Raw genomic sequence first — 23,920 nt, 5'->3', positions numbered from 1 at the left:
AATTAGCTCAATTATTTCGTTTTTATCACCTGAAGTGCAGAAGCCAGAGAAACAATGGTAGTCATTGCTAAAAAAACAGCCGATATCATGACACCTGGGATCCCACGAATTTCATATGTCCTCTCTTGTAGTCTACGTCAAGTCCCCTTTATGCTTGTTGGAAAAAAATAATCTAATTTGCCTGAGAAAACTTTGATCTTGCTGATGAAATGCAGCATTATATTTTCAAATTGTTGAAAGACATTTAGTAAAGTATTAATATGTATCCCCACATATGCCCCTTACCTTTATGACGGTCATTTACTCGCTGTACTTGTGTCAAAAACTGTAAACGTCCCATACAAGTTGAAGTATTTGACCTATGAATGGGGAACGGATTGCATGGACTACTTAATTAGTGCTCACATGGTTTTAATATACATGTGATTCTACTGGTGGTAGGACAAAAATGCCAGTACTGCTTTTAGGGCTGTCTACCACACATACCATTTTGTAGTTCTTATAAGCTGCTTTTGAAAACTGACAGGATTAAAAATAAATTGAAGATAAAAAACTGTATTTCCATTTATTCTGCCCATGCATTACAGAAACCAGTCAGAACCAGTCTACTGGGTACTGGAACTATTCCATCAATCATTGCAACCATTGCAATTATACGTGCAAGAGTAATATGTTAACATGTGTACACAACAAGATGTTAATTGATTACCTTATCGTTGTTGTTGTAGGCTTTAACATCATTTTCAGCACAAGATAGGCTATACATGGCAGCCAGTATAAATGGTGGAAGAAGAACCCAGGTAAACCTTGGAAAGAACCTTAATGTTGCAATCTGAAGAGTTTAGGACCAAATGCTGGATGTTGTTTGAGATGTTATAAGTAGGAAAGTGATCAAGTGTGGTTAATGATGGCTTTTGATTTTTTTTATTATAAATTGGCCATCGTTTGGTTGAAGTGAGATAAAAAGGAAAGACTGCTAAAAATATGATTTTGGCAGAAGCATTTGAATAAGGATTTTGATTTTTTTGTTTTGTATAATTGCTGTTGTGTTGTTTAAGATGTTTCAAATAAAGTTCAAGGAATAATAATTGAGCTGTCTCTTAGTGATTTTTTTTTTCATTGTGGTAACATATCTGTACAAATTTATATTGTTTTATGATTTTTTTTATTACCATTACATAAGTGTTCTGAGAGTAATCATTCCAATATAAATTATTTACTGCATGTATGTCCAGCATCACTGACATGGACAAGTACCTTAGCAATTTGAAAAATAAAGGAATTTGGTTACTTTTCTCTGTTACAAAGTTCTAAAATTCCAGTCCCCTCTGAAATTTCATAAAAAATCTATGGTGTACTTCTTTTTTGTTGTTATATCTTGCCAACGATGTGTAGTTACTTTTGTTCTTCAGCGTGCATTGCTTTGATTGACTTCAAACAAATTGGGTTATTCTGCGTTTTGAACTATACCTATCTAAATTAGCCTCATGGGCTCCCTTTTAGGAGTCTTCAAAGGACTTAACACACCACCTTAGCTATTGGCAACCAGTAAAGTAATATGTGAAATGGTAGTTGTTTATCTCAGATCACATTTATGTTGTAATAGCCTTTATGACAATTAGCTGTATAAAGCATCCTAAAGGATAGTTTTACATAAGCTCAAAGCAGAAATGTTTTTCATTTATATGTATTACATATTAGGGATCAGATCACTAAGTTATTTCCCACAGACATAAATTATATTTTTTTTAAATAGTTTGTCGCAGAATTGTAACCAAGTGGGTTTTTGGACTAATGAACAAGCCAAACACAATGTGGGAAAGATGGAATTTTATGAATGAATTAATAATGATAAATATATGATGTAAAAATACAATTCTAAATAAACAAAACAAATATTAAATAAAATGAAGTGCAGATCCAAGAACCCTCATGGACTGCACATACCCCTTAAACAGTATTTTGTTCAACAAGATATTCACAAAATCTCGAACAAAATTATAATGATTCAAAAATAATCTTACACAAGATTCAAAATACTCTTGACACACCTAAAGATTCACAATAATCTTATCACGACTAAGATTCACAATAATCTTATCACGACTAAGATTCACAATCTTATCACGACTAAGATTCACAATAATCTTATCACGACTAAGATTCGCGATAATGTTATCACAACAGACAGCGTTGTTCTGGAAGCTCCAGATGACTCCAAGAAACTTTAGACGGCTTCGTACAGCTTCGGACCGCTCTAGTTATATTCACAATACCATTACATCGACATTCACGGCTACAAACACGGTCAGCTACCATGATAGTCAGCTACTATAACAGTCAGCTACGAACAGTCAGAATCATCTTCAAACACAGTCAGAAACAGCTTCCAACACAGACACAGCTGCCAACACAGACACAGCTGCCAACACAGACACAAACAGCTAGTCATGAAACCTGACACAAGTAATCTGTGGCTAGGTACATGTTATACAGTCGATTACCTGGAAAAACACATTCACCCTATATAACGTTGTACGCATGTACAACGAGAAATAGCCTAATTGTTTTTAAGACAAAACCAAGTTATTTCTTTGCCTAATTCTGTGACATAGTTCATATATGAGATTGATATACAAATCACACATGCTTCTATTCTCTGAGTTAGAGAACAAAAATTCAGCCTGGAAAAACAGGTGCTTTCAGCATTTATTTGAGTACAGGGGCACTCACTGGTCGGCACTTAATAGGGTCAGGCACTCATTTCTTTCCCAATCCCCTCTACAAAATTTTAACAAGGTTATTTCACCTAATGCAGTTTGGAATCTGTCCCCAATGATAAATATTTTGTTTTTAAATGATGTCAGCACATTGAGTTTCTGATATCATATATCAGTGAACTATACAAGTATACACTCCAAACTTGTTCTCATTGTACAATTTTAAGTATTTTACAGATCATTTAAAAGTCACTTTTGCAGAAAGTTTCTGTCTTGCTTTGTATCTATTTGGATTGGGTTTAGACACCAGTACTTAGGTGTGTCATGCAATTAATAAGCTACAGTTCTGATTGGTCCTTATTATTTTTCTCAGGACTTGAACAAAAAATAACCACTAATCAGAACTGAATTTAACATATATCACTGCCTGACACATTGAAAGTGTAGCCCTTTTATTCATTCCAAGTAGACAACATGCACGAAATTTCATGTAAAAGTATTTATTATTTGATCATTAAATTAATTAAATCGATCAAACATGAGGAACAAATCTGGAACGTCTTCTTTACATTGATATTATTTTATCAATATCTGAACATAATGAAGTAATTGCTTTAAATTGATGGGGGAGAGGTGGGGAGATTTTGAATCAAATGAGTTAGTCACCATGTGTTAATTTGTAGAAGTTGTGAGAGTGTTGTGAACAGTTTTCATTTTTACTGATGTGTTTGCTATAGCTCTCTCAGATGAATTCTCAATTTAAAGAATAAAAAGGAAAACGACTAAGAATTTTTCACAACTGCTTTAGATTAAAGTAACTTGTATAAGGTCATTATCATTTGTAAAGGTACTTCACATCATGTATCAATATGGGTATTGATATGGTATTGATATAGCAGAAGTGTTCATACACTGATATATAATTGTTTTACCCTTACCATTTAGGAAATTAATGTTAATTGGTGAGACCAAAAAGTGCACTGGGCAATCTTAAATGGCACTATATGTCATTTGACACTACATCCCAGAAGCATTGCATATGATGTGTATACATGTTTTTATCACATTTTGCATAAGGATGATTTTGTGAGGTTTTATGAAGCATAAGAAGAGATAAAAAATAAAAATGACAAAATTGGAGATGTATGTTGCACTTCATAAATATTGGATATTTAAGAAAGGTCAATCAGAATTCCCTTTTAATAGAAGCATTAGTGTTAGAGTATAATTGCGGTGGTGGGAAAATACACTGGTTAAAAGTTATTACAACATTATGTTAATTTTTTGGAAAGGTCAGCACATTACCAATCTGACCTTCCAGCATAGCCTGTGTTCAGAGTTTTCATTAAATTCTATGAAAAACACACCAGAGTTCATCTGCATTAAAAATTGATTACTCTCATTTCAAACAAGGATGGGAAAAGATGTCATTGGTCATTCTCAGTTATTAAATGCTTGCTCGATGCATGTTGATTTTAATTCTGTCAGTCTGGGCAGAATACATTATCTTAGAAATCCTTTTACAGCAAATCAGATTTTGAGCAGCACCAGCCCATACCAAGCTTCTCTTCCAGTGACAGGATCATTAGGTGCCGCTAATGGGATAAAATTAATAATGACTAGTGACAACCCATTAGCCCCGAATCCTAACAACACTTTCAGAATTGAGGATGTTGGGACAGGGACCAGGATTCGTCTCATCACTTCAGTGGACAGAGATGTAAGTTAATTTAATATGAGGAAGAGATTTCATTAAATTCTACTTGTACTCAAACTAAAATTGAATAGACATCTCTCAGATTTAGATAAAGAATTCTTTAATGATATGTGACAGTTTAATGAGGTTTCATTTTTTCTTCTTTGAATATATGTAACTATTCTATATTTCTCTGCTAGCAGCATTCAGGTAATAAAGTGGACAGGAATGTAAATTAGTTTTAATATCATGAAGAGATATGCATAAATTGTACTTGAACTTAAATTAAAGAGACAACCCTCAGTTTCAGATAAGTATTCTTTGATGATCAGTGACAGTTTAATGGAGTTTTCATTTCTTAACGTTTCAATGTATATAACTATGCAATATTTTTATTTCTGAACTTAATTCTTTTCTTCCTGCAGCATTCAGGTGATAAAACATTTGTGAACATTTTATTGATATTTTATAACCTGCTCTAAAATGGTCATATATTATTGAGAATGATTCTAATGTGATGCTTGTTGAAGTCTTTGTTTTTTACAAATTGAGAAAATAAATCATACAGAATATAATTGGGGTTATATATATTGCAAGGAAATTGTTTTGATAAAATAGATTTTAATATGTTCCATGTAATGTCCGTAAATTCGTATGTATTGTACAAGAGATAAGGAAGGAGAATCAATTACAGAAGTAAAATATCAAATTAATATGAAATAGAAATTTAGATGTGATTTTACAAGTATTCAATGGATTCAATTCATAATTCACAATTTTAGTAGGAACATTTTTAGATCCTCGGGTCCTGCTTTCGACAAGGTCATTGATATAAAAGTTATTAGGTTTCTTTGCCTTAAAAAAGTACTGGAGCCTAAAGCATCAATGATTGATAATTTCCTCATCATTTCTTGTAAATCTATTTATGAAACATTCATTGTCTTTCATTTCAGGGTCCTGCTTTTACAAATTTGGATGACAATGAGATCATATCATTTCAGCTGAAGTGTACCTCCAATGCTGATACGTCTACGGTAATTGAATAAGTGTAGAAAATAAGTTCCTAAATGCATTTGTTTTAGTTATTTTGATTTTGAATGATGTTAACTCTTTGACTTGTGTGCTTGCAGGGTGCCATTTCTTTTTAAGTCCAAACTAATGATGAATAAACAGTGCAAAATATACCATACAAAAGTTGTAAACTTTCTCTTTGAAACAAAATATTTAATGATTTGTTGTTTTAAGGTGTTGTGTCTTAGCAAGTCCAGAGTAAAGGCTAAATAAGCAGTGCAAAATAAATAGTTGTTAACTTGTCTTTGAAAGCAACAAATTCCATGATTTGATGCATATGTGTGTGTCCTTTAGTTTCTAATTGTACTGAAATTTGAAGTTTTTGTTTTTGTCCTTGTAATCTGAACCCATTTAAAATTAGTTTGTAAATTTTTAATAGAGTACTTAATTTAGCAGAGCATTATATTTGTAGTTCTCATTATAACCACTGACACTTTTCTTGATCGAAATGCATTGGCCTGAAACATATATGCCAACCATTATACTTTTGGTATAATCATTACGCTTTTTTTTCACTAAATTACGCCTTGTGTGTAAATGTATTCAGATTATGTGTTTTTGATATATCCCCATCCACCCCCAAGATTAATGATTTGTTTTCTCATTTTTATTAACATTCCATTAACCTTTCAGACTGTATTCTAGAAAAGACGGCTTCTATGTAACTACAACATAAGAGTATACTTGTCCATAGACTTGCATGCACTTTCCTAACAGTATTATGTTCTGTTTATAGCAGCTGCCCTATTTCCAAGAAACAAGCTGGTTTCTACTTTCAAACTTCTGACCATAGTTTCTATTTATAGCTGCTGTATGGCTTAGCTAGGAGAGAACAGGCTAGTTTTCTAAATTTTAATCTTTGCTCACAGATTCTTTATTTTAATTCATATATGGTACAGAACCAGTCTGTAGGTATTTGGCGCTAAAAGTCAAGTCATATTTATTCTATTTGATGCATGAGTTAGAGCAAAAATGTTTTTCAAATAATTTCACAGATTGATTAGAAAAAGACAAAAAACCGATTCAGAGATGAATACATGAATTACACAATACAATGTTTCATTCTAGTGCAGCTTCATGCCCATTGCAGGCTGTGTGGAAAGGATTTTAATATTGGTCATGGTGGTAAAACAAAGAAACCTTGAATTGGCTCGTTTTACTAACTCTAGTACTATGGTAACTTCTTTTTTACAGCAGAACTAAATTGAGGACACAAATTGTATAAATGCAGAGGCATTATTTACCGAGTTCTTAATAGAACACTGACTACCCCTATCAGTAGAAGACTACATTGGTCTTTTGTTCAAATGGAGGTTTCCTGATTCCAAAATTGCAGAAAATATGCATGTGCAAGAACAAAATCATGTAATATTGTTTGGTGTTTAGCAGAAGATAATTCACTTAAAATTGCAGAATCCATGAAAATTGGGCCATTTAGCATTGCTACAGACAGGAACAGTGATTATGATACCAAAATGTTGCGCCCAGTCTGTGTAAGAGACTGACAACAAAAAGGACAAAGTCAGTGTACTCTTTTTTCATTACCATCATTACCAGAACTAACAGTAGATTCCACTAGAGAAAACATTTTTTACTTGCTTAATAATGCTTTGAATAAACTTAATTTGGCAGAACTGTATAATGCATCAGTGATGAGTGGAAATCATAAATGAGTTTCATTCTATATTTTGAAAAATGTTTCCAACAGTGTATGTATCAGTTTGTCCCCGTCATATGATGCACCTTGCTGCAGGTAAGGCTGCCAATAAATTAGAAGGAGAACTCCTGAAGTATCAAGTTGGCATTCTACTTGACAATGTACTTCATGCGGACAAAGTTGATGTGCAATGGCACATTATTTTCCAGCTAAAGGACCCAACAACTGGAAGACATATATTTCCTCTTTTTTTGTTAGGTTATGAAAGGAATATTGGTTCTTTATCATTATAATGCTGACTGAGATTTTGTTCAGTATTGTTAATACAAATAAAAGTAAATTCAGATTCAGGCTCTGTAACCCAGCACTTAGCACTTTACTGGTGTTCAAAACATTCACAATCTCAGCTGTTACAAAGTGTTTTGAAATACAATATGAGAGGCTGTAGCATTTTAAAGCTTAACGTGCTATATTTGAAAACTTGAAGCAGTAATTGATGTTAAAAGACCAGAGGGGTAAACAAATCATGTGGTACATATGCTCATTGAATGTTATTACGTTATATGTGGATTACTCTTTTTCTGTTCGGATTAATCTTTTTGTCCACTTGGAATACACTTTTTTTCTCGCCAGTGGTTGGCATATAATTTTCAGGTTTTAGAGTTTTTGGTTTACTCAGGTTCATTTCTTTCCCCTGAGATAAAGATATAGCATATCACATTAAAGTTAATGTTTTGTTTTGACAAATTATCAAATATCCAGTTATATGTTATTGTTAGGATGTAATTCATCTGTACAGTACATGTTTCTATGATGCCATTTTTTTGTTACTTTGTATGGCTTAATAGACCACTTGCCGGCTGTATGGGGTTCATTTTAATGTAAAATTGACGTTTTGAACCAAACATTTCTTTTGCTGAGTTTTGTTTTACTGGGTTACCTTTTATTGAAATTGAATTAAACATTCAGGAAAAGAAGCAGAATTTAATTTCTTCTTCAAATATGTTTCCCAGTCACATTACATTAGGAATATTACCCTGCTACCTCACGAATCAAGCACTACAAAAAGATGAAAATTGTCATTTTCAGTTTTTACCTCCCCTTTGTCATTGCTAGCTGTTGCTAGTTTTTAGCTTCACTGCTCTACTGATAACATCGTAGATTTTACCTACGATAATGCAAGCCATTTTAGTATTCAAACTGGACCATCAAACTTTCATTTTGGATTTATTATGTGAGATAATCATTCTTTTGCGGGTTGTATACACTGTTTTTATAATATCTGCCAAATTTTACTGTCTTTGTCACCTTTATGGACTTTGTCAATTTAAGACCACATTACACCATGCTATCATTGACATTTTGTCATTGGTGAGTTAACATGACACTGTACTGTTTTAACTGAGATGGTATCAGCAAGTTAATTAAATGCTGCATTGCTAATTTGTGTTTAGTTCTTTCTTCTCTTGTGTTATTTCAATAGAAATGTTAACTAAAGCTAAAACTATTTTTGCTTTTTCTATTAATATTAGGAGTCATATTTGTGAGCTGGCAACATACTGAATTAATAATTTGTGTGTTGATTTTCTCTTCTTGTGTTGTTTCAGTGGGAAAGTCAATTAAATGCATGAAATGCAAAAAGTTCAAAGCAAAGGAAGACATCCATGAGTCTAGTATTGTATGTCCTAAGTGTACAAAGTCTATACCATGCAGTGTATGTAATACTTGGTCAGCAGAAGTCTGGGCTATAGTAGTCCAGAAGTCAGCAGAAAAGAAGGAAAGAAGGAACAAGATGAGGAAAGATGGATAGCATTGATGCCCTCAGTATACATTCCAGGTCAGCCTCTCTTTTGAGTCTTGCGGGGGGACACTGGGGTACGCCCCCCCCCCCCATCTAAAAATTTATCATTTGCAGCTGTCAGCCACAGTAACATTAGTGGCAGGGGAGGAGGAGCATGAGGAAGGGTACAACCTTCTGCCTTCAAACAGATGTATTGTCTGGTCCAGGAGACAACAACACAATTACTGACATCTGGCCAAATATTACCTCCATTTCCTTTTCTTGCTTGCGCACCTTATTCCTACTAATTGGGCAAGTGTTCCCCTAATTTTAGTTATTTTCAGTAGGTGTAATTCTCCCCACTTGTCTGAGCATGGCTTTTGGGCCTGTAAGTCAAGACACATAGGGTTTGTACCAGTTCCATTGGATCCAGTTCATAATAAAAATGCACTGTCACCGGCCATCCAGTCTTGACAGTCCTGCCATCACTGGCCATCCAGCCATCCCAGCATGGGGACCTTTTTGATGAAACAGTCCAACCAGCTAGGATTTATGGGGATCTTAGTGACAGATCTGTCCATCTAGCTACACCTTCAGCGCATAACCCTTATTATGGCAGAGATCTCGGTGAGATATCTGTCCAGCCAGCCAGGCCTTTTGGAGCGGCCAGAATCGGTGACCATCTATACCACAGCATCTAGGCCGATGGGCAAGTCAGCTGGCAGTTCTGACAGTGAAGGATTTCATATGTTCACTGCTTATCCACAAGGAAGAGTTAATGACATTGAATGTGTTGAAGCTCCTTCAGATCAGCCATACTCACACCCTACCATTAAATAGCATGAGGTAAAGGGTTAAGGCCACAGTCAAGGAAATTTATAGGATGTTGGCAACTTCATAATGCCCTCCACCCCCTTACTGCTACATAAGACTCTAATGTTAAAGCATTGGTAGATTTTGATGAGGAGGAAGAGATGCTGTCCTTCCAGCTCCTTCCTCAATTGGCAAAAATTAAGATCATTGACTGGCTTTCTGGTACAATTGGTAACCTGGGGAATTCTAGGGTTTTGTTCTCAGAAAGCCAAATTCCATCAACATTCTCATCTCACTGGTATAAAACTCAGATGGCTTCATAACTGATCTCCCAGCCCCTGACAAAAGTCTAGCTGCTGTTCATATGTCTACTCCACTGTCTTATAAAGTGGACAAAATGTGTTCCATGCGATGCCTAAGCTAGTCTGGAACATTGTTGTTACGTCTTCAATGGTAGATTTGTCCTCATTGACAATTTTCCATCATGCTGAGAAATCCAGCAAACACGCTTCGGAGGTGATGGCCAGAATTGCTAGAGTTGTTAACTGAGCAGCTCACCATGCCATGGCCAGTGCATTAACTGCTTCAACCAGGTTAGACCTGACACCACATGACGCATGTGTGCAGTCCACCAAGCCTCATCATACCCTCACTTTGCAGAGGACTCTGTTTGGGTCACCATTGTTTTTAGTAGGAATAATTGAAAACGTTAGGGGCGGCAGCTCAGGAACTGCTCCTCCAACTCACTGCTCAATCCACATAGCCATTTGGAAACATTCAGGCCCTGCCAGTGAAGAGTGACACTAAGAGGCCTTGGGACAGGGACCTTATCAGTTAGATGTGAATAAAGATAGATCCCAACCCAATGTTGGGGGACAATAGTCTAAACAAACTAGGAAGCAACAATACATCTTCAAGCCTCCTAACCACAAACATGGACCTACCCTCTCCACTTCCTGCTTACAGCCTACTTGTTGGCAGTCGACTCCTGCAATTTCAGGGTCAGTGAATCTCCCTATTCCCTCAGGAAGATTGGGTGATCCCTTTCATTTTGGAAGGACTTTGGATTTCATTTATCCCCCTTCCCCTTATCTCCTATCCTCTTTTCACAGACATACTGTCAGGTCGGAAGGATACCTTCTACAACAGGAGATATGGTCTGTCACTCCATGAAAAACAGGCAATGGAGACTGTATAAAGATGACAAATTGCTAGGGTTTTATTCAAGGATTTTCTTATTCAGAGGGTGAAGGGCAATCATCGACTTGAGTTGCTCAACCAATTTATTTCACCTACAAAATTCAAGATGGAAATGTCGAGATCAATCCTTTTTTTCATCCAATGGGACAAGTATGCCGATTCAGTCTTGATCTGACCGATGCATATTTTTTATCTTCATATACACCCCACAACATGGGAATTTCTGTTTTGCTGTGACATGGTTTAGCAGTTCAAAGTCAGACCCTTTGCCTTCTACATCAGCCCTTGGGTTTATACCATGGTTATGGATTGTGTTGTTACTCTGTTCTGATCGACTTCATCTACAATAACGGCAACATACCATGATGACATCCTCCAGAAACGTATGGTAAATTCTGTCCTACTCAAAGGCAGAAATGATTTTCTGTAACTTTTAGATCATCTAGGCTTTCTAGTAAACTGCAAAAAGTCTGACCTCCATCCATTCCAACTTTTTATCAATTTGGTTACGGAGTTTATCACCAGCCTGAATCTGGTACAGCTTCCTCCTGTTTGATTAAACAGAATCTTTGAATTCGTTTTCAACAGGACTTGGATTTCAGTGAGATAGTTCTAGCAACTCTTTGGATTTCAATGTGTCAGCATACCTAATCCAGTTTGGGCATCTTTTTATGTGCCCCTTACAAATGATGTTGCTTGCACTGTGGCACCCTTTTTGAAGTCATCCTGATCAAACAGTCACAATCATTCCTGAGATACGATCATTCCTGCATGAGTGGTGCCAGCCAGCTTGGCTGACCATGGGGATCCTGTTGGAGAAGCCTCACTCGAAAATAACGGTATGTACCAATGCCAGCATTTACGGTTGGAGTGCCTGTCTGTTGTCAGACTTTAATATCATCAGCTGAATATAAGGGGCTATGGAGCGACCTCTACACATGAACCTTTTAGAAATGATGGTTTTCATCAGTGCCTCTTATTTCTGCAAAGATTTGCTGTAAAGCAAAACGGTCCTCATTATGCCGGAGAACTCTGTGGTGGTGTCCTACCTTCTGAAACGGGAGCACCAGATCACCTGACCTGTATCTTCTAATTTGGCAGATCCTCCACTGGTGCAATAATCTCCATATCAAGATACAGATCAGACACATTTCCAGCAGACTCACTGTCTTGGCTGACACTCTATCAAGGAAGGTCAAGTCCTTCACCTGTATGGTCTCTCCATCATTTGATCTTGGCTCAGATCTGTGCTGCTGTGCTGTTTGGGTGTATCCAATGATAGATAGCCACCATTCTTTCTCCAGTGCCAAACCCTGAAGCTTGGACCCTGGACACACTGACAAATAGTTGGGAGGGGTTGTGGGCATTTGCCTCTCTCCCCCTGTCTTGATACCAAAATAATCCTGAAGTTATGGGGTTAGAAATGCAAGATGATTCTGATAGTCTCTTTCATATAGGTCAAATCCTGGGTGTTGATCTACACGATCAAGCGGTAGATCTGCCCAGGAAGATTCTGGCTAAGCCGAATCTTCTCAAGCATCCAGAGTCACAGGTGTTTCACCCGTGTCTAGACCATCTTCTTCTGCACACTTGGCTCTTGTATGGATAGCCTTGTGAGACAAACATTTTAAACATTTGATTGTGGAGAGAATCTTTGAGAGCAAGAAGGACCTTCACTCTGAAGGTGTATTAGGGAAAGTAGCACCTTTTCAGGGACTGTCGCCATGTCAATAACATCTAATCAACTTTTTTCTCTGTCTCTTAGAAGACAAACAGTTGGCCCCAATTACTATCAAAGGCTACATTTCCATGATGTCAGACATTTTGGCATCATGGTAGACATGATATCAGGCAAGATAAAATTCTGTTTGATCTTTTAGCAAATTTTGATCTCATGCGACCATAATCCCTGACAGTTTCCAAAATGGAATCTGTCACGGGTTTTAACATGGCTCAGTTAAAATGAATTCAAGCTTTGCGCCCAAACTTGCTAAAGTTACCCTCATACAGAACATACTTTCTGATAGCTTTAGCTTCAGCATTATACCCTACATGAGCTACATGCACTTCCATCGTTCGAAACTATTTGCAGTTCAGATTGGATGGTTCAGTGATAATCTTGACACAACCAGGCATTGTAGCCAAAAATAGGTTACCATCTGTCTGTAATTATCAAAGTGTTGTCGCTCACTTGCTATCCTCTTAGACAGGTTAAGAACAGCAGCTATGCAAGATCCTATTTGCACACTCAAGCACTGCTTGAAACACACAGGGACAAGTCGTGGTATGTGCAAGTGCCTATTTATTCTAGTGATTTAGCATTGCAGAGGCAAACCTTGAATCTTTTAAGTCCTGTAGGGGCAGACCAGATAACCACCAGACCCAACTGAAATAATTAATACAGCCTATCAAGTTTGCTGGATTCACCAGCAAAATTTTGTAGGTAAGCTGATTTCTATAATTATCTTCTTAAGCATATGAAAATGTCACAGATCAAGTGACCCTGGGCTGTGAATCTGCTTATGTAATTAGGAGAATGGGTTATCGTTTGCATGGGGAATCCAGCCATCATTCCCTAGAAGGATACACATGGTAGAGGTTGAATGCTCAGCATTCCCTCCTCCTCCTACCTATTAATCTAATTTAATGTGATTGGGGAATGTATTTGAAAAAGAAAGAAAATTTTAAAGATAATTAAACCATCCACCCTGCCATGCAAGTATCCTTGTTAGTATATCACTCACATACAAAACTAGTGACAAATGGTAGTAGCAAGGGTAAGTAATGGGCAAGAGTTATTGCCTGATGACTATGTGAAATAGGAAAAGATTTTTGTCTTTTAGTACGGCTGGATTCATGAGATAGCAGGATAATAGTCCTAATCTAATGTGTTCGGGTATGTATTCTCTGAGACACATAATTTACTTACAAATTTCCTTTAAGGGAAATTTCAGTGAACAGCTCTCAGCATTGAAAGGTTTCTCTTTGTTGAGTTAAATATGTGAAATTAAATAAATTTTGTAAATTCTGTTTTGTGTTGCATTTTTCAAATCCAAGTTTCACCCAATCAGAACATTGTGTGAGTTTAAGTTGAGCAGTGCTGCAAAAGTTATGTTTTGATAAAGAATTGTCAAAGCTTTAGGAACACACTTATTTTAAAGTAGTCCACTTTTGTAAAATCAACTGAAACTGCTCAGCTTGAATTCACATGGTCATAGGACCATTCTCATTTAAAATTGTCTTTTTTTGTTAAATCAATTCGAATTGCTCAACTTCAGATGACCTGGTCATAGGAGCATGTATTTAAAATAGCTTTTATAAAATCTACTCGAACTGTTCAGCTTGAATTCACATGGTCATATGACCACACTCATTTAAGGTAGCCTGCTTTTGTAAAATCAACTAAAATTACTCAGCTTGAATATACATGGTCATGGGACCACGCTCATTATAGGTAGTCTGCTTATGTAGCATTAACTCTAATTGTTCAGTTTGAATGGACATGGTCATAGGACCACACTCATTAAAGGTAGATAACTTTTGTAAAAGCAACTCAAACTTCTCAGCTGGAAAAAACATGGTCTGTATATTATGATGTCATCAATATCATTTCACTTTTCGTTGAAGTGTATTGTAGCACTATGAACTCTGGCAAAGACAGGACATCAAATGACATGATTACAATCGGTCTTTTATTTGCTTACCTCTGTTAAATAGGGGTGGGACATTAAAATTCCAGGCCTCTCAACCCATCGTTTTTCTTTCCAATAGTATTTGCATAATATCATGTTTGTTTGTACCCCACTACTGATTTCAAAACATGCAGCATCAAGGCTATATAAATATATAAATCTTGGTCATTTCATTCATCAGTTTATAATTTCTAACCTGTTTGTCACAATGGGGTCCCTAACACTCTCATCTTATTGGCATTTCAAATCATATGGAAGTTTCTTTGATAATATAGTCACCATATTTGCACAGGTGGGTCTGTTTTCAAGCAACAGATGTGAAGTGGTTTACCATCTTTAACAATCTCACTAATTCCATACATTTTGGAATTATATCTCTTTAAACACATTTATACACAAGTTGTTCCTTTTTATTTGTTCACTTTGTTTTTGAAATATTAAAACTAGACATTGCAAATTTTGGGTGCAGATGACACAGGTTTTACTGAAATACATTATCTGCTTGTTGACACTGAGAGTTTCCATTTTGTTGAAATGTGAATAAATTGAGTGTCAAGAACCTCTGACATCGATCAGGTTAGAAATTATAAATTGATGAATAAAATGACCAATTTTTATGCATTTTTACTTCTTTGATGCTTTTTGTTTTTAAAATTGGTAGGGGTTACAAAGAAATGGGAGAGTATGTGAATACTATAGTCTCTAGCAACAGTTTCGAGTGGGTTTTATAACACCTTCTCGCATGGCTACCTTTGTGTATACAAACATGTTATTTGTTCATTCTTCATTAACATTTTTTGTTTAGGTCATACCCAAATTGGTTTCTTACACCCTTTACTCATACTGTTATACTAGAATCAAGAAAATTGGTGATGTGGTGCAGTATTTTATCCCTTATCACAAAGTAGGTTACTGTAACCTCCATTTTATTCTTCAGTTGCTATAATACAATTCTGTGTTAAATTTGTTTCACAAGCTCTGTTTGTTCTAGAATCATCAATCTAGAAGATTTTATGTTCTCTATTAGTACTACACCCTAACAACAAAAGCATGTCACTGTGGCCAGCATTTAAAATGTTACTGGCTTGGGGTAAGTTTTTTGCATTTAGTTATAACCAAAAAGGGCTTTTGCACCATTTATATATATATGTGTATACTGATATGCATAGAATCATGAAACTTTGTGGATGTATGCAGTTTGATTGCAAAAGTAGGTCCCAGTGACCTATATTTGACTTGGGTTCAATTTTATGTTTAACTGTTCATTTGTCATTAAACTAGATAATTATATACATAACTATTCTTACTTGAGGATCGAGATTCGTCCAAGGCTAGTGCATGAAAATTATCTTCGTGTATATTTTCATGTGAATTTTGATTGCTTGTACCCATTGATGTCTAATATTATCCATTTCTAAAAATTTTAATATGCCAACATTTAACACATCTATCCCACAACATTTGATGCATTACAAAATGGTTATATTTTATGTACTGTTTAAGTGTCCATGATAATGTAGCAAGATATAATTGTTTCTTCTTAATTTCAGACTGCCTATGCAACAGTTAATGTTAACATCCGAGATGTAAATGATAACAGTCCACAGTTCATTAATACACCATATTTTCTATCAGTGGAAGAGGTAAGTGTTGTTTTTATGGTTTTTAACAATGCAGCTGTTTTATTTCTGTTAAGAAAGAGAAACCTAATTATGTTTTCATTGTCATAATTTTCTCCTTCCATGATCAATTTTAAAATATCAATGGATGACATTTTGTTTAACATTGAAAATCTTCACAAATAATAATAATAATAACAAAAATAATAATAAATAAGTTGGGATTGAATGGGGACTTTGAGGAAGCCTCTTTTTTCAGTTAAAATAGTACACTTTTCTGGGAGAAACAGAAATTTAGCTACTTTGACATAGAAGAAACCATCCTTTTCTCAGAATCAGGCTGTGTTAGAAAAGTCTTAGATCTGCCCCTGACAAAAGTAAATACTTACAATCTGTTATTACGTTTGTATGAAAAGTAGGGATACCTGTCTTCTTGCACTGTTAAAATTTCACGAGTAATCACATTTACTAAAAAAAAATTAACTATGTATTGGACATTGTAAAAGCTTAATCTAACCATTCAGTATCCAAATTCTTTGTATCTTTCAGACTGTACACTTCCCTTTCATTTGATTCAGACAGTACACTTCCTTGTCATTTGATTCAGTCAGTACACTTCCTTGTCATTTGATTCAGATTGTACACTTCATTATCATTTGATTCCGACTGTATAATTCATTGTCATTTGATTCAGTCAGTGCACTACATTGTCATTTCATTCAGACTGTACACATCACTTGATTCAGACTGTATAATTCATTGACTATAATTCAGACTGTACATTTCATTGTCATTTGATTCAGACTGTACACTTCATCTTTTGATTCAGACTGTACACTTCATCTTCATTTGATTCAGTCAGTACACGTCATTGTCATTTCATTTAGACTGTACACATTGTTTGAGTTAGACTGTACACTTCATCATCATTTGATTCAGACTGTACACTTCATCATTTGATTCAGACTGTACACTTCATCATTTGGTTCAGACTGTACACGTCATCATCATTTGATTCAGACTGTACACTTCATCTTCATTTGATTCAGACTGTACACTTCATCTTCATTTGATTCAGACTGTACACTTCATCATCATTTGATTCAGACCATACACTTCATCTTTTGATTTAGAATGTACATTTCATCATCCTTTGATTCAGACTGTACGCTTCATTGTCATGTGATTGAGAACTTAGCTCTTAATATCCAATCAAATAAATGGAGTACTTCTTTTAATTTCTACTGGCACATAAATTATTGCTTTTGCTGCAAATGATGTTCCCAAACATAAACCACATGTAAATGATAGCTATAGCACACTTTTAGTGTATTAGATTGACATGTATCCATTATATGAAAGATATAGAATATAGTCATATTTTTATGTTGATTCAGTTTCCTTGCAGTCTTATGATGCTTTTAATTTTTCATTCTTTTAACAGCTTACTCCAGTGGAAACAACTATTTACAGGCAAATTTCAGCCTTGGATAAAGATAGTGGTCTTGCAGCCATCATTGACTATACAATTTCCACAGGGGATGGCTCAGTGGTATGTTTGTCTTAACTTGATTTTGTCCTGTTTATGGCAATAGCTGTAAATGCTCAGACATTGTAGTGTCCTTATATTATCATCATAGTCTTTTGGGGAATTTTGTTCCTCTCATCTCACCCCACCCACCCCAGTACAACTGTAAATACTCTTTTCATTGATGCCAGTGAAATGTCATGAAAGTTACTACCAACATTTTTTCGTTTGCAAACTTGTGGAATATGGTAACAAGGAAAATAAAATGGAATTCTTTGTATAGTAAAATTCATTAATCCTAATATTGTGTGTGTTTTGTTTTTAAGAACTTTTGCAAGGTTTAGTTAAATTGTACGTTTTTTAATTCTGATCTGTAATTACTGATACTAGGCATCAACTGGTAGCCCTTCTGTTAGAGTGAGTATTTCTGACACTAGATTTCAAGTGATAACTCCTCTGTATAGTCTAAGTGAGTATTGCTGACACTAGGCATCAACTAACAGCCCTTCTATATAGTCAGAGTGAGTATTGCTGACACTAAATATCAACTGATAACCCTTCTATATAGTCAGAGTGAGTATTGCTGACACTAGGCATCAACTAATAGCCCTTCTGTATAGTCAGAGTAAGTATTGCTGACACCTGGCATCAACCAATAGCCCTTCTATATAGTCAGAGTGAGTATTGCTGACACTAGGCATCAACTGATAGCCCTTCCATATAGTCAAAGTGAGCACTACTGACACTAGGCATCAATCAATAGCCCTTCTATGTAGTCAAAGTGAACATTGTTGACACCTGGCAGTGAGTCATATTGTCATTAAGCATCACCTGATAACCATTTTAATGGTCAAAGTGAGTATCATTGTCACTAAGCATCAACTGATAGCCCTTCTATATAGTCAAAGTGAGTATTGCTGATGCTAAGGATCAACCGATATCCCTTCTATAGAGTCAAAGTGAGTATGATTGTCACTAAGCATCAACTGATAGCCCTTCTGTAGAGTCAAAGTGAGTATTGCTGATGCTAAGGATCAACCGATAGCCCTTCTATATAGTCAAAGTGAGTATGATTGTCACTAAGCATCAACTGATAGCCCTTCTGTATAGTCAAAGTGAGTATTGCAGATACTAAGCATCAACCGATAGCCCTTCTGTATAGTCAGAGTGAGTATTATTGTCATTAGGCATCACCTGATAACCATTCTTAATGGTCAAAGTGAGAACGATTGTCACTAAGCATTATCATTAGAAATCAACTGACAGCCACTCTATTGGTAAAAGTGAGTATTATTGACACCAGGCATTAACTGAAAGTCCTTATATTAGTCAAAGTGAGTATTACTGACAGTAGACATTCACTGATAGCACTTCTGTTGATCAAAGTGAGTATTACTGACACTAGACATTGACTGATATCCCTTCTTTTGGTCAAAGTGAGTATTACTGACACTAGACATCAACTGATAGCTCTTCTAATAATCAGATGGAACATTACTGCCATTAGGCAATGATTGCTCACCGTTCTAATAATCAGATGGAGCATTACTGCCATTAGGCAATGATTGCTCACCGTTCTAATAGTCAGATGGATTATTACTGACATTAGGCAATGATTGCTCACCGTTCTCATAGTCTGAAAGAGTATTACTGTCACTAGGCAATGATTGCTCACCGTTCTAATAGCCAGATGGAGTATTATTGGCATCAGCTGATAGCTCTTCTAATAGTCAATTGAGTATTACTGTCACTAGGCAATGATTACTGACCATTCTAATAGTCAGACGGAGTATTGCTGGCATCAACTGATAAGATAAAGAGCAGTTAAGCAATGGTGATGAATTAAGTTTTCAATTTATTTTCATTCATTACACAATAGTCTTTAAAAGAATTGTTTGTTTACTAGTTTTTGTGTGTGATAAATATCTTAAAATGAATTGCTGTTAAAATTGGAAATGAAAAAGAGGTTGAAAGAGACATTAGTATGAATTGCTGATGAAATGGGAAGTGAAAAAGAGCTTGAAGAGACCTTTTATTGATATATATTCTTGTACTTATGTATCACCATGTCATACCAGTTTTTATAACAACTGTATTATTTATACTCTTTTCAGACGGATGGTTCCAGAAAGTTTATCTTTACTTCAACCAGATTTCCTAACCTTATCATAAGTCAGTCTCTGGATTTTGAACCTATGTATGCTTTGGGACAAACCACCTATGTGATGAATGTCATTGCAAAAGTAATTACTTCTTACTTTTAATTTGTTGTCTGCTAAGAGTTCCTTTCTTCCTTTCGTAAGAAGAAAACTGGTTGCTTTTTTTTCCAGTTGTGCTAAAGTAGTATGTAAAAGTTTTTTATAGTTACACATCTTGTTGTATTCATCTGAAACTTTGTGATAATATTCTTGTAGTTCTAAAGTGTGTACCATAATATGATAAAAGTTCTGTCTTGCCTGTGTAAATATAAATCTTGTTCTGTGATGCATACCATAATATGATAGAAACTTTTGTCTTGCATGTGTAAATAGAACTCTTGTTGTTCTGTGATGTGTACCATTCTGTGATAGAAACTTTTGTCTTGCATGTGTAAATACAAATCTTGTTCTGTGTTGCATACCATAATATGATAGAAACTTTTGTCTGGCCTGTCTAAATATTAATATTGTTGTTCTGTGATGTGTACCATACTATGATACAACTTCTGTCTGGCCTGTGTAAATATAAATCTTGTTCTGTGACGCATACCATAATATGATAGAAACTTTTGTCTTGCCTGTGTGAGAAGAAAACTTGTAATTCAGAAGTGTGTACCACTGTGTGATAGAAATTTCTGTCATGTGTGTGTGAGTAGAAAACTTGTATTTCTTAAATGTGTACCACTGTGTGATAGAAATTTCATGTGTGTGTGTGTGAGTAGGATAATTGTAGTTCTGAAGTGTGTGCCATGATGTAATAGAAATTTCTGTCTTACCTGTGTGAGTAGAAAAATTGTTGTTCAGAAATGTCTACTACAGTAAGATAGAAATTAGTCATGTCTGCATGAGTAGAAAATATTACCATTGTTGTTAAAAAAGTTAAAGTTTTGTGTTAAAGTTTCAGAAAGTAATTATCTTTAACATCAGTTGCTGTATTTAAGTGAAATAATGTGATAATAATGCATAGGATTAACCCTTTACCTCATAGAGTATATGGCTTTTTATCCGTTCAATAAACGTGTAGCAAAGTTACCCAGTGCAGTGTGCTATAAATAGAACACGGGTTTCCTATTTGACTCCATACACGTAGGAATGCCTGTTAACTGTTAAGCAGTGTGGTATATGTGATGTTTAACATCAATTTTAACCATTTTACATTTTTGGTACACATATATTATGTATGGAAAGATATAAGAGTAAAATCCAATCATTATGGCTATATAATTATTTTTCATTTAAGAATTATTTATGTGCTTTAAAATCTTGGAAGAACTCGTTTACCAGTGAAGCTGTGTGACCAACCGTAGCTGCCATTTCTCATACTCAAAATTTACAAGTTCTTTGTGTCTACATCACTAAATCATCTGAATTTGATAATTTATAAAAACTTAATTGCTGCCTAAATCAGTATCAGAGCCTTAAGTTATTGAAGCTTTCATAGTTGTGATTCTAATCGTGAAAACTCAAGAACTGAATGAAATCTGCAGACTTCATTTTGGAGAGTGGAGAATAAGACCCAGTTACTTTAAAAAAAGCAGATTTGGACTAGATCTTAAACAGTGACAACATGATCTCACTTAATGGTTATTCACACTAATGAATGTAGAATCTCATAGGGGCTATTCCCCAAAGGTGGTGCTACGAAAACTTGCTCAAAATGGCTGATGTTTACAGCATGAGTTGAAAGGCATTTCCATGCGAATTGGGTAGAGGTGTCAAAAGGCGCTTGATGAGAATGGAATAGAGGTGTCCAAAGGCGCTTGCATGAGGTAAAGGGTTACAGTATTTATCCTATTCCTTATTTATATGCGATAAGCAGAAAACTGCATCATCATAACATCCTTTGTTAATATGTTGATTTTCTCATATAAGTATTATTGTCATTATTACATGTATTCATTACTATTATTATTTCAGGATCTTGGCACACCACCACTTTCATCTGTCACTCAAGTTAATGTGACTGTTACAGATAGTGATGATATGGCACCAGCATTTGTCTATGCCGACTGCCTTCTCTCAGGAATATATTGTGTTGATCCAAGATACTCCACCAGTGTTGTTTTGGGACAAGTTGTAAGCTTGAGTGATTCAGAATTATTTCCCCGTAACAAATTACCTCTTTTCAGAATTCTTGGTGGCCATTTTTAAGTTTTACGTTTTGAAAGAACTCTTCTATAGTTAGCTTTGAGGTTGTTTTATTCAGCAAGTCGTGCATTTAAATTTAGGCCTATATTTTCAGTGTTGTAAATATTAGAAGTTAATGCCAGAAATGATAGAAAATATTTGATCATTGTGTGTGTCAGTGTAGTTGAAATTATTGTATATTTAAATAACATTTGTGTACTTGTTTTTGTTATGAGACTTAGCAGTCATGACATTTTTGATACTATGACATTCATTTATATTGTCATTACCATGGTTGTACAAAATGATTTTGATTTTGTGTCACACTTCTGGTCAACAGTTACTCTACAAATTTATCAGCAAATTATTTTTTTCTAGGGAAGTGTTTTTCCTCTTTAAAAAATCAACATTGTTTTTAATTTGTGTGAGAACTAACTTCTGATTTAAACATTCATGTATCAGAATTGTAGACTGGTTTTAAAATCATTTTTTATGTGTTAAGTTTGTTTAATCTGTTTGTGGCATGTTTTAAGTTGTAGTTTCAGGTATTTCGAAGGGCAGTTCTATTTTTTCTAAAACTAATTTTTACTAGTTTCAGAGGAATGTGGATGGATAAGCTCCCCCTTCACCCCATTCCCACACACAGCTGGTTTCCAGGAGAAAAAATTTGTCACTTCTGAATGTCTTTTGTAATTATTGTATTGGATAGTTTTGATTAAAAGGTAATTGCAATTGGCTTATGAACCCTTCTCTTCCTAATAACTGAGTATGACTACTTTAAGTTTGTTTACAGCAGTGATGTTCATTTTTACTTTTTTCACATGTTATTTTCAGACAAACCCATTGACTATCTACCCACTAGTGGGATTTACCAGGCAGACTGCTAGCACTATTAGAGCTGTAGACCGGGATACACTCAGATCACCTTTGACATTCAGAATTGCAGGAAGTTAGTGAATTGGATTACATTATTATTATTATTATTATTATTACATTTGATAGTTATTCTGGTCCAAGTTTCACATGACAATAGTGTCAAGTATCATGAAATATGGGTCTTGAATGTCACATTACTGACCATCTTTAGTTATTTTTAATAGGTTAAACTTTTGGTTCGTTATTTTTCTCACAGTTCAGATTACATGCAAAATGAGAAGTTAATATTTCGGTTATGTGCTGCGGTGCTTTTTTATATTTTGTTGGTGGTGTTAGTATCTGTGATGATTTAAAATAAGCTAAAATATGTATGCCCTAATTCATTTTGAATGGAATGGAAGGGCTCTTAATGTTTGTGCTAATAAAGCCATTGAAACATTTTACTTCCAGCTTCACCAGTAGGTTATGAGACTTATTTCTCAGTCGCTGGTTCAGGACCTGTTTCCAGTGGAGATAAGGACATCTACACAGCAACTTTGACACAGTTACGGGCAATAACCAGAAGCAGTACTCTGACGAGAGTGGAGGTGTACATTCTTGTAAGTGGCAGTATTATAATGTTACCTTGCATGTTCAGGATGAAAGAGATTGCATGATATCTGCCCTAAATGAAAATGGTGCAGATTTTATGTCCAGTATGGTTGCCACAGTGGCTAATTTGAAAGTCTTCTCACACAAGAATATCAGAGATGGTTTCAGCACTCACCAGTTAAAGTTGAAATGGGCTTGAATTGATGGGAAATGAACTGAGTACTAAATGAATGTATTTTTGGACAGCAGAGCATCAGTCCCTCCGAGTGACCTTTGTTTATTTTATAGATTATCAGGTTTTATCTTGATGTGTTAACCAGTATAACAGAGAACCAAGAAGAGTTCCAAACTT

General features: G+C 35.2%; 1 protein-coding gene across 2 annotated transcripts in view; it reads left to right on the top strand.

The window, feature by feature from the left end:
- The window catches only part of LOC149805906 (cadherin-99C-like), a 148,808-nt gene that overhangs the window by 4,331 nt on the left and 120,557 nt on the right, over positions 1 to 23,920 (top strand). For both annotated transcript variants that reach the window (XM_089950670.1, XM_089950669.1), the window contains exons 3-10: positions 4,247 to 4,440; positions 5,370 to 5,450; positions 16,180 to 16,272; positions 17,693 to 17,800; positions 19,891 to 20,019; positions 21,892 to 22,050; positions 22,936 to 23,050; positions 23,428 to 23,576. In XM_089950670.1, the coding sequence (XP_089806796.1) occupies positions 4,247 to 4,440; positions 5,370 to 5,450; positions 16,180 to 16,272; positions 17,693 to 17,800; positions 19,891 to 20,019; positions 21,892 to 22,050; positions 22,936 to 23,050; positions 23,428 to 23,576 (1,028 nt within the window). The remainder of the gene's footprint in view (positions 1 to 4,246; positions 4,441 to 5,369; positions 5,451 to 16,179; positions 16,273 to 17,692; positions 17,801 to 19,890; positions 20,020 to 21,891; positions 22,051 to 22,935; positions 23,051 to 23,427; positions 23,577 to 23,920) is intronic.

Source organism: Sinohyriopsis cumingii, chromosome 2 (assembly GCF_028554795.1).
Source record: "Sinohyriopsis cumingii isolate HCF-2022 chromosome 2, ASM2855479v2, whole genome shotgun sequence".
NCBI lineage: Eukaryota > Metazoa > Mollusca > Bivalvia > Unionida > Unionidae > Sinohyriopsis > Sinohyriopsis cumingii.
This window is presented reverse-complemented; position numbering and strand designations above follow the sequence as displayed.